This window comes from Urocitellus parryii, chromosome 7 (genome assembly GCF_045843805.1).
Source record: "Urocitellus parryii isolate mUroPar1 chromosome 7, mUroPar1.hap1, whole genome shotgun sequence".
Taxonomy (NCBI): domain Eukaryota; kingdom Metazoa; phylum Chordata; class Mammalia; order Rodentia; family Sciuridae; genus Urocitellus; species Urocitellus parryii.
Window position 1 is genome coordinate 15,262,120 of NC_135537.1, and position 13,002 is coordinate 15,275,121.

The 13,002-nt window shown below is 53.4% G+C and overlaps 1 protein-coding gene across 2 annotated transcripts; it reads right to left on the reverse strand.

Annotated features, from left to right (window-relative positions):
- Positions 1–1,833: 1,833 nt before the first annotated feature.
- Trib1 (tribbles pseudokinase 1) lies at positions 1,834–9,957 on the reverse strand. 2 transcript variants are annotated; one of them, XM_026407359.2, is made up of 3 exons: positions 8,817–9,957; positions 6,528–6,820; positions 1,834–4,200 (listed from the first exon to the last, which is right to left on the reverse strand). In XM_026407359.2, the coding sequence occupies exons 1-3, from the start codon at positions 9,174–9,176 to the stop codon at positions 3,735–3,737; spliced, it is 1,119 nt and encodes a 372-aa protein (XP_026263144.2). In that variant the 5' UTR covers positions 9,177–9,957; the 3' UTR covers positions 1,834–3,734. The 2 variants fall into 2 exon arrangements, with proteins under 2 accessions (XP_026263144.2, XP_077657044.1); XM_077800918.1 differs by lacking the exon at positions 8,817–9,957 and adding an exon at positions 8,090–8,159.
- Positions 9,958–13,002: the final 3,045 nt, after the last annotated feature.

Here is a 13,002-nt window from a genome sequence, read left to right on the forward strand (position 1 = left end):
TTTTTCCAACTATAAAGTAAAGAGAGTATTTGACTTTCCTATTTCACTCAATGGCTGTGCATACAAAGGTGGAGAGAAGGAGAAAGTTCCGGAAAATATGATGTGAATTGATAGGAAAGACTGAAACTTCTAGAAAGTATGATATGGAGATGTTGCTTAAAGGATTTACTCAAAATGCAAGACTTCTGAGAAATGATCAGCACGCTCACTCCAACCTTCCATAATCCAACTGCTTGCGATTGCCCCAGATTTGTTCCACCCTTAGAAGAGATTAAATTTATGGATTTGTGGCACTGTGTGTCAATCCAGCCAATCCCGACCCATATTTCTCTCCCCTTGGTGCATGTAACAACAGTACAAAGGGGTGTTGTAACCTTAATTGCTTGCAAAGTGTTTTGAAATCCTTAGATTAAAAGCTCCGGGGAAGTCCAAAGTATTCGCATTGCGTGCCCAGGGAGTTACGCTGAGCCTGTCTGGGTTCACTGGAGCAGGGAGGCTGCGATGTGTGTTCTGAGCTCGCTCAGGGAACTTTGGGTTTTTGGTCTTGAGCAGGCCCTAGACTAGCCACCAGCTTCCGAGTTTCTTAGGTACCCAGGCGCGTGGCCCTTTCCCACGCATCTTCTGATGGGCTTTTCCAATGTAAGCTCCCCGGGTCACGTGGCCTAATTTGTATTAACTTCAGTGTCACAGGTCTGCTATCTTTGGTGATCTCGGTCCGCGTCCTGGCAAAGGGCAGTTGTGTCACTTGAGGCCTCTGCATGGCTGGGCACACAAGTCCAGAGCTGGGGAGTTGGTCCTGATGAGTACTAACCCTGAGAGTGAGATCCTGTCCCATGGTGGTCGCCCTTGCAGCAGGTGCCAGCAGGGACAGAGAGGGGCAGGAGGGGCCTCCAGCCGAGTGCTGGTTACACAGGTGTGTTCAGTTGTGAAAATTCACTGAACAACACCCTTCTACACACACTCTTCTTAAGAGGTGCTACACTTTACAATGTATTTTTTGTTTGTTTTTGCCATGCTGGGGACAGAACCCAGGGCCTCGTGCATGCTAGGCAAGTGCTCAACACTGAGCTATATATAGCCCAACCCTTACAGTCTATAAAGTGTTTTTCAGAATCGTTCGGGATGTTAATTTACTTTGTTTAGAGGACATTCTGAAATATAAGTGAAATGAAGCTATAAACCTAATTAAAAAAAAAAAAAAAACTCTTTCCCAACTTTTGTGATGTCTCTTAGACAAATTTTCCTTGTTTTCATTTCCCTTTTACATTTATAGGAAAAGGGAAAAATGAAATCTCTCTATTACCCATCTTATTTAGTTCTAAAGTAGGGGTGGTTCTCAGCAAGAGGCCCCCCTGAGGTCTTCTGGCCTCTAAGTGAACTTCCACAAAAAATTCCTTAAAGAATTTGACACAGGTTACGTACACTCCAGAACCATATTACATGACCCCAACAGAATTTGGTTGGGGACATGTAATATGGTTCTGGAGTGTACGTTAGCCTGTGTCAAATTCTCTGAGGCCCCTGGTCCAAAAAAGCCCAAGGGAATCTTAGAAACCAAGGCGCCCTCAAGTATTCTCCCTGAAACACTTCTCCAAGCACCCACCCACCGGGTCACCGCAGAGCGCCAGCCACCTGAGTGAACCTAGCCACTGGGGTGAAAAATGAAGGGTCCAGCCTATCAAAGGTCATCCTCAGTGGTCATTATCTGTCTCGTCTCCCTCCAGCAGCTCTGAGCCCTGAAATGGGAGAGCTTGGCATTCCCGGGACTGCAAAAGGCACAGGCAGATGGCACTAGCAGGAAATCCACCACACCTTTTTTACGAAACCAGATTTATTAAAATTTCTCTACAAGTCAGCCACGGCCGTTTCACCGTTCACATATCTACACATATACAGGAAGGATCTAGTGTTTCTAGCTGTCCCGGCTGAAGTCCCTGCCAGCCGGGTAACGTATCACAAGATACAACAGTCGCACAACCACGAGCACACGAGTGTGACAGAGGCCGTCCTCCCTCCTCCCGGAGGCCCCCGGCTCTGTCAAGGCCACCTCGCCAACAACCATTCACATTTCACGTGGTTCTAGACACGCAGGTTATTCAGACAGACACACACAACACGACAAGCCTCAATCGAAGACAAAAATCGGACATAGGTATAAAAGGTAAAATATATGTACAGAGTACACAGTACATGAGGTATACACAGCATTCTTACAATGCAGGTTAGTAGTTCGCGTAGGCGTAGCCCTTGAAGATGCCTGCCTGGTTTGTGCCATTTCTTCAAATACAGTATATTTGTTTACCCGTTTATCCACCTGATTTCGGCACTGTCTGAGACAGCGACTGACTCTTCATCTGTCCTTGTTTTTTAATGCAAGTTGCAGTCTCTCCGTGAAGCTCTACCTTTTGTAGGGAGTGAGTTTCTGTCTCTGGAAGCATTCAAACAGAGGTTGGATTCTCACCTGGGAAAGAAGCTGAAGGTGAGGATTTCTGCAGTGGGAGGTGGCAGCGAGGAGAAGTTGGATCGGATGATTGTCAAAGTCCTTCCAACTTGAAATACCTGGGGGCTCACTATTCCACCCCAGCAGCCGGCTACACAGATGTGTAGCCAGAGACCACGCCACTTGTACCAACAACCCACCATGCAAAACCCCAAGTGCACCCAGGATGCCCACACAGGGCGGGGCACAGTATCATTCTGGAACTTAGTCTGGGAATCCTAATGCTGTCCAAAATTCACTTTCTTGAAAGCACAAAGAGGTTTACCCTTTGCTCCTGGGAGAGCAGGGTGGGGAGTCTCCTTTCTCTTCCTGGACAAAATGTTCCACCCTGAGATGATCTTGTGGGGGAAAATTAAAGGCTAAGCCCCAGCACACTAGAAGGAAACTGAAAATGCCAAAGGTTTCCAAGTGATCAAATTGGGTTTTTTGTTTGTTTGTTTTTTAATGGCAGTCTCTACTGGAGCTCAGAGTTCTGAAATAGCCAAGAGTTCCGCATTTTTTCTGCACTTTTCAACGATTAGCTGGCAAGTACTTTCATAGCTGCAGGGGGCAAGTTTCAAGGTCAAGGACAAGGCATTATTGCATGTGAGATGGGAGCAGGGCAGGAGTAGAGTGGGGTCAGGGTTCAGGCAGGCTCCTGAGCGCCTCAGTCTGCTCAGAGAACAGAGCAGAGTCGTTGGTTAAGTGACCGTGAGGCAAAGACAGATGTCGCAACAAACCAAGAGCAAGAGCGAGCTTTCTGATGGGAGAAACTGCAGCGACAAGTCCAGCTACGAAGAAGGAGTTTTTTTCTAAGATGGCAGGCTTATTGACCCAAGTGATCTGCCAACCCCATTAAAACATGGTTATTGCCCAAAATGCCACTGGGTGACTTCCTGCCTTTCCCATGTGAATGTTCAAGTTCATGACACTTGACCACACAGCGTGGGATGTCCACGCTGCCCTCTTTGCCACCTTTGAAAGACACAGAACCCCCCCAGATCTGACAAAGACAGAGTTGAGGGTAGTTGGTAAAGAAGGGAACGACTTTGCAGTTAAGTCAGAGGGTCGTGCTGCTCAAATCAACAGTCACTCCTCCCCCACTGTGAGACAGGGTTCCACGGGGAGTTCTGCGGAGACAGCCTCGGTGCCGTCCGTCCGGACTTCTGGCTGGCACCATGCCAGAGGGGCCCGTCCATCTTTAGAAATGGAAATGCCATGAGTGAGAATTATGAGGTTTCTGAGGTTTTTGGGATTAGCAGAAGAAGGAACTCATGTCACTGTCCTCCTCGTACTCTGGAACAATCTGGTCTGAAGTTCCTATTTCTGAGTCAACGTACCCAGGCTCCAGGGCAGACTCAAACCAGGGATGGAGTAAGATCTCCGGAGCAGTGAGTCTCTCGGAAGGCTCCCGTCTCAGGAGGCTGCGAATGAGGCACCTGGCTTTGGGGGAAATGTGGTCGGGAATGCAGAACTGTCCGCGTCGGATTTTGGAGAAGAGAGCACTAGGGTCCGAGTCATGGAAGGGGTATCGTCCAACCAAAAGGGTGTAGAGCATCACCCCGAGGCTCCAAACGTCCGCAGCCTTTCCGGAGTAGGTCCCGGTGGTGTTGAGGATCTCGGGGCTCACGTAAGCTGGGCAGCCATGCTTGTCTGACAAAGCATCATCTTCGCCCTTGATGATGTGCGTATCTTCCAGACTTTCGAGTCTGAGCTGGGTTCTGCGGCGGAGAGAAACCAAGCTGTTATTTCCAGACCAGCTGCCATGAAACCCAAGGCCTTCCCAGGAATAGTGCCCAGGAATGCCATTTACCCCTTCATCCAGTAAGCAGTTCCCTGCAAGTACCCGGGACTTGGATTTCACAAACCAATACAAACTGCAATACATGTTTGCAAAGTATGGAGAGCGCGCCTGGGGTGGAGGGTATGATGCAAAGTCCCAAATAGTATTCATGATGCTAGAGCTTGTGAGAGATATCCTAACAGGGCTTACACAATTGACAAAGTTCACATTGCAGAAGCAGGAGCTCATCTCAGGGGAATGCTGACATTTTCTACAAAATCCATCTGGGGAGAGCAGTATAACCTACTTCCTCAGAGAGGGGGCTGAGCATCCTACAAGCCCGTCTTCCCTCTAACATGAGACACTCGCTCTGCCCAAACGTCACTCATTATGCGCCATCTGTCAGTGCCGCAGCCCACACTGAACATACACACAGAGGAAACTCTGTCCACCTGGGTCCTAGCTGTGATAACCACAGTGGGAAAGCTCTAAAGAATGTTAATTGCATTTAACTGGATGTTTCATTGCAAAGAACACTTAGCCTGGACATAGAGGTTACGTGAACAAATATGGCTGGGGGGTTTGCGGGATGCTAGACACATGTGTCCTAGCACGGCACGTCCGTGTGCAAGCCATTTATTCTACGTGGGGGGTCTCTGTCAAAGTAACAATACAGTCCAAAAAAGTCAAAGGCTCCCTTAAGAAACTTCCGGTGGCTCCTTACTTGAAATCAGCCACCCAAGTCTCCTGCATCCCCCAAAGCCCAAAGCCACATGGGGGAACCTCTAATATCCGGTGGTGGCTTGCCTTTCTCTGCTTCTCTGAAATAACCCTGTTTCAGTAAGTCACTCATTGTAAAGTTAAATGCAAACATTTGGTACTGACTGATGGGTCAATTCCTTTTCCTCTTAAAGGTCTGGTAGTGTTTTTTTTCCCCCTTCCTGCCTTCCTGTTCCCTGGAGTGTAGTATACATGTGCTAACTTCAGTTTGTCCTCAGCATGACCTCCCTGTCGTTATGTAAAATACCCATTGGTTCTGTAAACGGAAAATATGACTCAACCCACACTGTCTGCCCCTGATTGGCTGCTGTAGTACTAAAACCCTGCACCTGTGCTGGTTACACGAATAGCGTCAGCCTGCCATTGCTTAACCCTCGGGTTTCCAAACTCTGTGCCCATGACATTGGTCTGTGCAATGCAGATTTCAAAAGCTAGTAAGAAGGTTTGTAAGGCATGTTGCAGAAAAATGCATCACCGTGTCAAAGAACCATGTTCCAGGAATTGGACACTTCATTGCAAACAATTTGCTTTTCTTTGCTAATCAGTATGTTTCAATAATTATTGCAAGGTCAGATACAAAGTCATGCTTTATGGCAATTCAACCCTGTATTTTTTTGGGTGTGCTCTGGAGTTAAAGGTAAAAATACACTTTTGGGGTAAGCCCTGTGTGAAAAGAAATAACAAAATAACTCACTCCCACCTCTACAATTCTACAGGATTATTGCTCTCTTTCCAAAAAGAGATGTGGTCCACCGCTTAAAATCAGGTGTGGTTTATCTCATGCAGCTTTTCTGAAGTCTCCTATCCAAAACCTCCACTTCAAATCTTAGTGCCTCATTATTGTCTTTATCAAGCTCATCTTGTCCTGCATGAGGTCAGCCATTATCTATATTTAGCCATCAATTCTAGCCAACTTCCATTTATCATTCAATGTGGCTGTTTTCTCAAGATGCAGTCAACTAGATGTCTAAAAGGTCACTAGAGAATGTAAAGAAAGCACAGAGGACACAGCCAGAGATGGAACAGAAATGCATGTCAAGAAGGAGAGCTAAAACCTTAAGTACGAGTCTACCTAGCTCTATCATACCTCCTGGGCACGACAAAACCATGTAGTGTAAGCAAAGATTTGACAGCTTCTTCTAGGAGTACTCTAAAGGGACAGGTGACTATCTGAACACCAGGAGGCTGAACTTTTGGGCTGACAATAATGGGGAATAAGCCTGATCCTGTGAGTAGAAGTGGGGAGGGCAACCTGTTAGCATGTGACATCCACAAGAGCACCAACTGTCCCCAGGCTCCATCCAAAAGAGTGCAGAATCAACTAACCTTGGTGGTGACTTTTCAGGAGCAGGACTTATAAATGCTTAATCTCGGAACAATGAGCCCTTGGGTTTGTTGGGCACCAACACACTGCACCTAACGGCACAACCTGTACCTTCATTTTGGTTCCAAAAGGCCACAGGAGGAGCTGTGGCGGCCGCTCACCTCTCCCCCGTGGAGAAGACGAACTTCCTAAGCTTCAGGTCCCCCAGCACAATAGCCGACTGGTGGCAGTGGGCCACGGCGGACACAATCTGCTTGAAGAGCCGGGCAGCCTCCTCTTCCCGCAGCCTCTTCCGGCTTCGCACATAGGAGTGCATGTCCCCAAAGTCTCTCTCGAAGAACACGTAGGCCTTGGTTTCCCCAAGGATCACTTCCACGATGCCAGTGATGTTTCTGTGCGATGGCAGCTGGATGTAAGGCCTGATTTTGTCCTGGTAGTGTTTAATGGGAAACACCTGCAGAGAGAAGGTGGCCCATTTAGGGAAGCTAGAAAAGCAGGAACTGTCTCCCCAACTCCTTAGGGAGCTGGGCTAAAGTTCTCCAACTCTGGGCTTTGGATAACAGTGAGCTCCATTCATACATCCCCTGATCTCAGCCACATCACCGTAGGCAGCCCCAGCTTCCCCTAACACCCTTAAAACCAGTCACACCCAGGGCTCCGCTCCAGCCAACAGCCAAAGGTACAGTCACACCCCATCAGGCGGATAATCTGAAAGACCATCTTCCATACGTGCTCATCTTCCATGAGAGCTAAGCCCCCAAACCCTCTTCTGTGCTTCCATGAATGCAGATAATACTGTGGGTGCCCCAGGCTCCTCCGGGGCTGGAAAGCAATCCCCAGACATGCATGTTTCTCCTGCCAGCCCCAAAGGGCTCAGAGAGGGCACCGGAGTGTGGTGACTCCGTAGCCTCCAAGGGGAAGCAGGGGCTGCAGAACATGCAGAGCTGTCATTAGTCAGAGGAACAGATGACTGGGAAGGAGAGACGGTGACAGCGCAGCCTTGAGCAACCTGCCTACAGCTGTGACTCAGGTGCAAGTAGCCTTGAGTTACATTCTCACAGGAGGGGAGGGCACTAGAATGGTCTTTTTTTCTTTTCTTTTCTTTTCTTTTTTTTGTTTCTCCCCTCCCACACACCAGCCCCACCCCCAGAGAGGGCAGCATCCCTCTAAGAAACCGGCTGGTCCCTTTAAGGGCCTTTTGTTCAGTCCAGTTACTCATATCCTAGACTCAACTGGAAATGGTGACACACGGGCTGTCACCATCTGGATTCAGCTATTATCTGCTCGGAGGAACTGGAAGGGGTTGCACAATGACCAGACCCACCCCACCTCTGAGGTGGCTGCTCTGGCACCAACTGGAAAAATCCCTCTGCTGCCCTTTCCTCCTGCCCCACCCCCCTTAACCCCCACCCCAACACACACACACACACCTCCCAAAAGAGCTCAGCCCCCGGTCACCCAGAAAAGATTTCCCCCTTTAAACTTGGCTTGCTCATGCACTTGAAATTTCATGCGGATGGACGGTAGGTGGCAGCAGCAAGCCCTGGGGGCTGGAGCGGGGAGGGGGGCGTCAGGTGAGTTGAGGGAAACCCAGAAGCAACTTTAACCAGGGGTATAAAAGAGCAGCCCGGAAGGTTCTGGGGGTGTCCGACTGTGAGAACCGTCCGCGTCTACACGTTGCAGAAAGACCGGGTGGGGTGGATCCTGCTTGTAGCAGACGTACCTCCTCCTCCCGGACGGGTTCCCTTATACCAAAAGGAAATCGTTGGCCAGAAAATAAAGTGAATGGAAGCGAGGGTTCCTAGTCAGGGTGGGCTTTCCAGCATTTCTACTCTGGCCCAATCCCCCTCCCCCCACCCCCGCGATTAGCTGGAAGACCCCCCACAGACGGCTCCCTTGAGAGGGCAGAGTCCCAGTTCCAGCGCGGGTTCAAGTCGAAATCCCCTGGGTAGAAGCCCGACACGATCTTACACCCGCAGCTGAGCCAGGGTGCCGTGCACCTCCGGCAAGAGAGCTTCCAGCTGCTCCGAGCTCCGAGGAGGCACCCACAACAGGGCGTCTTTCCAGGACGGGCGGGGTGCGGGGGGGGGGCGAAACGAGGGGAATGAGAGAAGGGCAATGGCATGGCCCTGGAATCCATTTCAATTCCACAACTTATATGGAACGCCACGCGCTAGCTAAACTGGGCGCCAAGGAAAGGACTCCAGAGAGAAAGCAATTGAACCCGGCACTTCCTCTTGACCGCCGAGCCCCCATTATACCACTCCACAGGAAACCCTTCGATTTCCAAAAGAGCGACCCTGGCCAAATGAGGCCTTATGGAACTCAACCCACTTATCCGCCCTGCCCCAAACTCTACTTTGGGCGCGGAAAACCAGACCCCAAGCACCTTTGCCCACCACCCCGCCCCGCGCCCCGGATCCCCGCCGGGTCGGTCCCGGGACGCCTACCTTGCAGCGCAGCTCGCGGCCGGTGTGGATGCAAAGCGCCCGGGACACATGCTCGCGCTCGGCTAGGGGCAGCAGCAGGTAGTCGGCTATGCGGCTGGGCCCCGGTGCGCTCCCGGAGCCGCCGCCGGCCCCTGGAGCGGTAGGAGGGGGCTGTGGGCTGCAGGGCGAGCCGGGGGGGCTGAGGTAGTCCGGGGGACTGGAGCACTCCGAGAGGCGCGGGCACTTGGCAGCCACCGCCGCCGCGTCGTCGGCGTCCAGCAGGCGTTTGGCTGGGTTGCCCCGAGTGGCCGGGAGGAGCAGGGCCGGACCGCGGGGCTGCGAGGCGCCGCTCATGGCAGAGCGCACGGGGCCAACCCTCATCGCGTCCGCGGCCAGGGCGGCCCCGGCTTCGTACGTCCCCTGCTCTGCTCAGGAAGGTGCTTCGGGCTTGACGCCGGCGCTGCGACTCCTTCCAGCCCGCGGGATGGAGTCTGCAGATCCGGCTTGGCTCGGCCCCCACGAGGGGCAAAGCGGGAGCTGCTTCTCCGCGCTCGCGTTGCACGCGGAGACCACGCTGGCCGCGAGTGTGGGGGTCGAAGGCCGGCTCGGGTCTCCGGACCCCCGATGGCACCGGTTCCAGGCGCCTCGCTGGGAGCGGCCGCCGCTATTGTTGCCGAGGCTGCCGACCGTCCCGAAGACAGAGGAGGAGGCGGCCTGCGTTCCCGGGGTTCTTAGCCGTGAGGACAGGATCCCGCAGGCTCGGCGGAGCCACGGAGCAAATGCACTTCCCAAAGCAATTAGTCTCAAGCAAAAGCCGGAGCAACTTTTCCGTGGCGCCCGGGATCCTGTGCGCTCCTGGGCTCCGGGCTTGTGTGTGTGAGAGAGCGAGACGCGCTCGGAGAGAGTGACTGAGTGTGAGTGAGTGTGTGCGCCGCACTGATCCCGGCCAGTGCACTCCTCCTTCTCCTTTTCCTCCACCTCCTCCGCCTCCCGGTGACTCACGCTGTATACACACACACTCACAGGCCGGGCTGTGTAAACAGTTGGGAAGCCGGGTTGTGCAATGAGGTGGCTGCGACGACTCCGGCTCAGCCGCCCGGCTAGCAGTCACCGGAGCGAAGGGAGGAGACTTGGGGGAGGGGCGGTGGAGTTGGAGGTTGGGGGGATGGGGTGGCCCGAGGGCTGGGGATGCTCGGGGCAGCGCGCTCTGAGGCGCAGGTGGTGCGTCCCGGGCCGTCTTGGGCGCGCGCACTGGCCTCCAGGGCTGGGCTGGGCAGGAGGCGGTCGCGCGCCCCCCCGCAGGCCCGGGCTCCGCGCTGGAAGCCGAAGGGAGGGGGCGGAGGAAAAGTTCCCGTGACGTCAGGGTCCCGGGGAAGCGGGTGGAAGGGGCGGGGCTGCGGAAGGCGAAGAGACAGCTGATTGGTGCGCGCGCCTCATTCACAGCAACACAATGGGCTACGGGCGCGCGCACCTCGGGTCTGTGCACCCGTCTCTGGCCGCAATCCTGCAGTTACTCTTTTCGCCCAGGGGATCCCCCCACACTCTACGCCTGGGGCGCTCCTGTTGGAGCCGTGGGTGCCGTCGAGGCCCGGCTGCAGCCGGAGGAAGTGAGGAGAGAGAAGGTGATGAGTTCCAGAATCAGTCATTCACCCCCACGCGGTAGTTCCGGGGAAGACCTATGCGTGGTAGTGGATGTGGCTTTTTTTTTTTCCCTTTTCCTGCCCCCTCCCATCTCTAATCCCCAGCGTATGTTCGCTTCCACAAATAGAACCTTCTGTTGGATGAAATAAAAGCAAACACTGGGCCTTCTGCGCTGCTCCCACCTCCACGCCCCTCCCGCGCGCGCCACCCGCCCGGATTGCACGGAAATAGCTTCTCCTGGCTCCCTGGCCGCCCCTTCGCGGTGACTCGCAGAAAAAGCTTCCTGAGCCGGGGCCGGTGGGAAACAAAGGATGTGGGAGAGAGCGGAAGGGGCCCACGTGGCCGCCGCATTCCTGCCCCCTCTGCCTACTGCACACATGCCTCAAGGTCTAGGGCCCCAGTGCAGCAGCCGGGGTATCTGAGTAGGTGGTTAGGGGGTGGAAATAATTCTGACCACAGCCAGGGATACTGCTTGCACCCTGGAAACCCCAGGCCAGGTCGCATGCATGCTCTCTAGCAACTGATTTGGGTGAGCTTGAAACCTGTGCCAGACCTTGTGCGGAGATCCATAAAAACAACTAAGAATGGGTCTTGAGAAAACCAGGTCAGTTTGGAGTCCCTGGACGCCCAACATAGATACCTATTATCAAAGTCCTTCCTTGCACTTGCTGCTAAATACTTCGTTTTTTAAACCAGGTCACATCCCAAGAATAAATGCTTTTTCATATTAATTCTCCATTCATTCAACAAATGCTAATTAAGCATCTACTAAACGCTAGACTCTGGGGGCTAGCAGATGATTGAAATAGTAATAATAGCATCAATTGAGTCCTAGAACATGCAGGGCTTAGGACTTTGCATGCTACTTCAGTTTTATAACCACCCTATGGGATTATTCTTAGCCCCATTTCACAGGACAAATTGAAGACTTGTGGTTAAAAAGCTGTTCTCCAGTCAATCTCTAAAGCCCTCATGAGAACTCCAAAGAGAGATGACCATTTGTAGGGAAGAGAGGAGTTGGTGGGCCCCCAGAAGGAAGCGTTTGACCTGGGAGATGTGTGGGACTGTGAAAGCCGCAGTGGGGGAGGTATGGGGGGCGGGGTGGCCAGGCTGGCTGTGATTCAGGGAGGGCAGGCTTATTCAAGGAGGGTGGCAGGCCAGGGCAGCTGCCAAGGCAGTGGGGAGCTGAGCCTGCAGAGGTCATTTTGGACCACACTGCAAAGGGCCTCAACCCCAGGCTGGGGAGGTTTGGCTTGGTCCTTTGGCCAGGAGGGAACCTTTGTTGAGTTTTCGGCTTGTGTGCCAGAATCTGAGATCCACCCAGCTGCCTCTGCTCCTGAGTAGCCGACCCAGTGTGGCTTGCCGGTGAGCAAGTACCTCACCTCCCTCCCAAGCCCCCACCCCACCCCCAAGGCCAGGCATTCTCCCTAAAGTGTCCCTGCTTCCTCTCTCCTGCATCGGGCAGGTCACTGGGACCACCAGATCTGTTTGCTCTCAGAGCCACCCCTCAGGCTCTGCTCTGTGCTTTTGCCCTCTGGCTTCCTGGAGAGCTTGCCCTTGCCCCTGGGAAGTCCTGAAGGGATACAGCAGGCCAGAGGCAGACAGAGGCCGGCTTACTGCTTCCCTCCTCTCTGGTTGGGGCTGCCGACCAGGTACAGCCTTCTCTGGCCAGGCCCCCTGCTGAGTGTCTCAGATGTCCCACTGGAACCTCCACCCACCTTTCAGGACTGGTTTATCCCCCTGGGGCTGCTGGGAGTGCCCAGTAGGAGCCATTTTGGAAACTGCCTTGACTGAGAAGAGCCACTTGCCCAAGGCCATGCTCCCTTTGGAGTGAGGGAGATGGGGGGTCCACACTCAGTGACTCTAGGGAGAGAGTAAGATGGGGTCCTCTTATCCCAACCTGAGTCACCTCCGAAGGGCCCCAGCCTCAGAGGTCCTAGGGTCTACGGAGGCCCAGCTTCTCCCTCTGCCTGGTCCTGCCCCCATCCTTTCCAGAACATCCCTGGAAACCTCCCACACGCTGGTCCCCATCTCAGGATCCGCTTCCTGGGGAACCCCACCTGTGACACGCCCTCTTCATGATCCTGGTTTCCTCCAGGGACTCCTTTCCTGGGTCAGGCGACACGGTTTTGTCCCGGCCCTAGGGTGAGTCACCAGTGCCTGGCTTTGTTCTGCTTGGTTTCTGCTCTCCTAACACCTTCGTGACTAATTCCCTGCATGACCATCTTTCTACTGAGCTCGTCAGTCTGGGTTCCATTCTCCGACCTGGCTCCTGACCCGTAGAAACCCGGTGCCCTTTTCTGGTCCAGCCGCCTCCATGCCCATTGTTCAGGACCTTCCCTGGGTTCCCACAGTGAACTCCTGAGGCACTCACGTATCCCTTCAGCAAACAGTGAGCACCTGCCCTACACCTGTGTGCCTACTGAATGCGACCACTACAGTGGGCATAAAGCAAAACCTGTCCTCCTCCCCTCACCCCACTCCCCACACAGCTGTCAGAGTAACTGTCCCAGAATCTGAACTTGATCACATCAGGCCCTGGCCGCCGGCCTGCAGGAACTCTCAG

Bases quoted from the DNA above. Each gene is read 5' to 3' on its own strand.
- Trib1 (XM_026407359.2), bottom strand. From the start codon at position 9,176: ATGAGGGTTGGCCCCGTGCGCTCTGCCATGAGCGGCGCCTCGCAGCCC. The intron at 6,821-8,816 runs GTAGGCGTCCCG...TTCTCTCTGCAG, and splicing joins GCCGCGAGCTGCGCTGCAAG to GTGTTTCCCATTAAACACTA. The intron at 4,201-6,527 runs GTGAGCGGCCGC...TCTCCGCCGCAG, and splicing joins GTCTTCTCCACGGGGGAGAG to AACCCAGCTCAGACTCGAAA.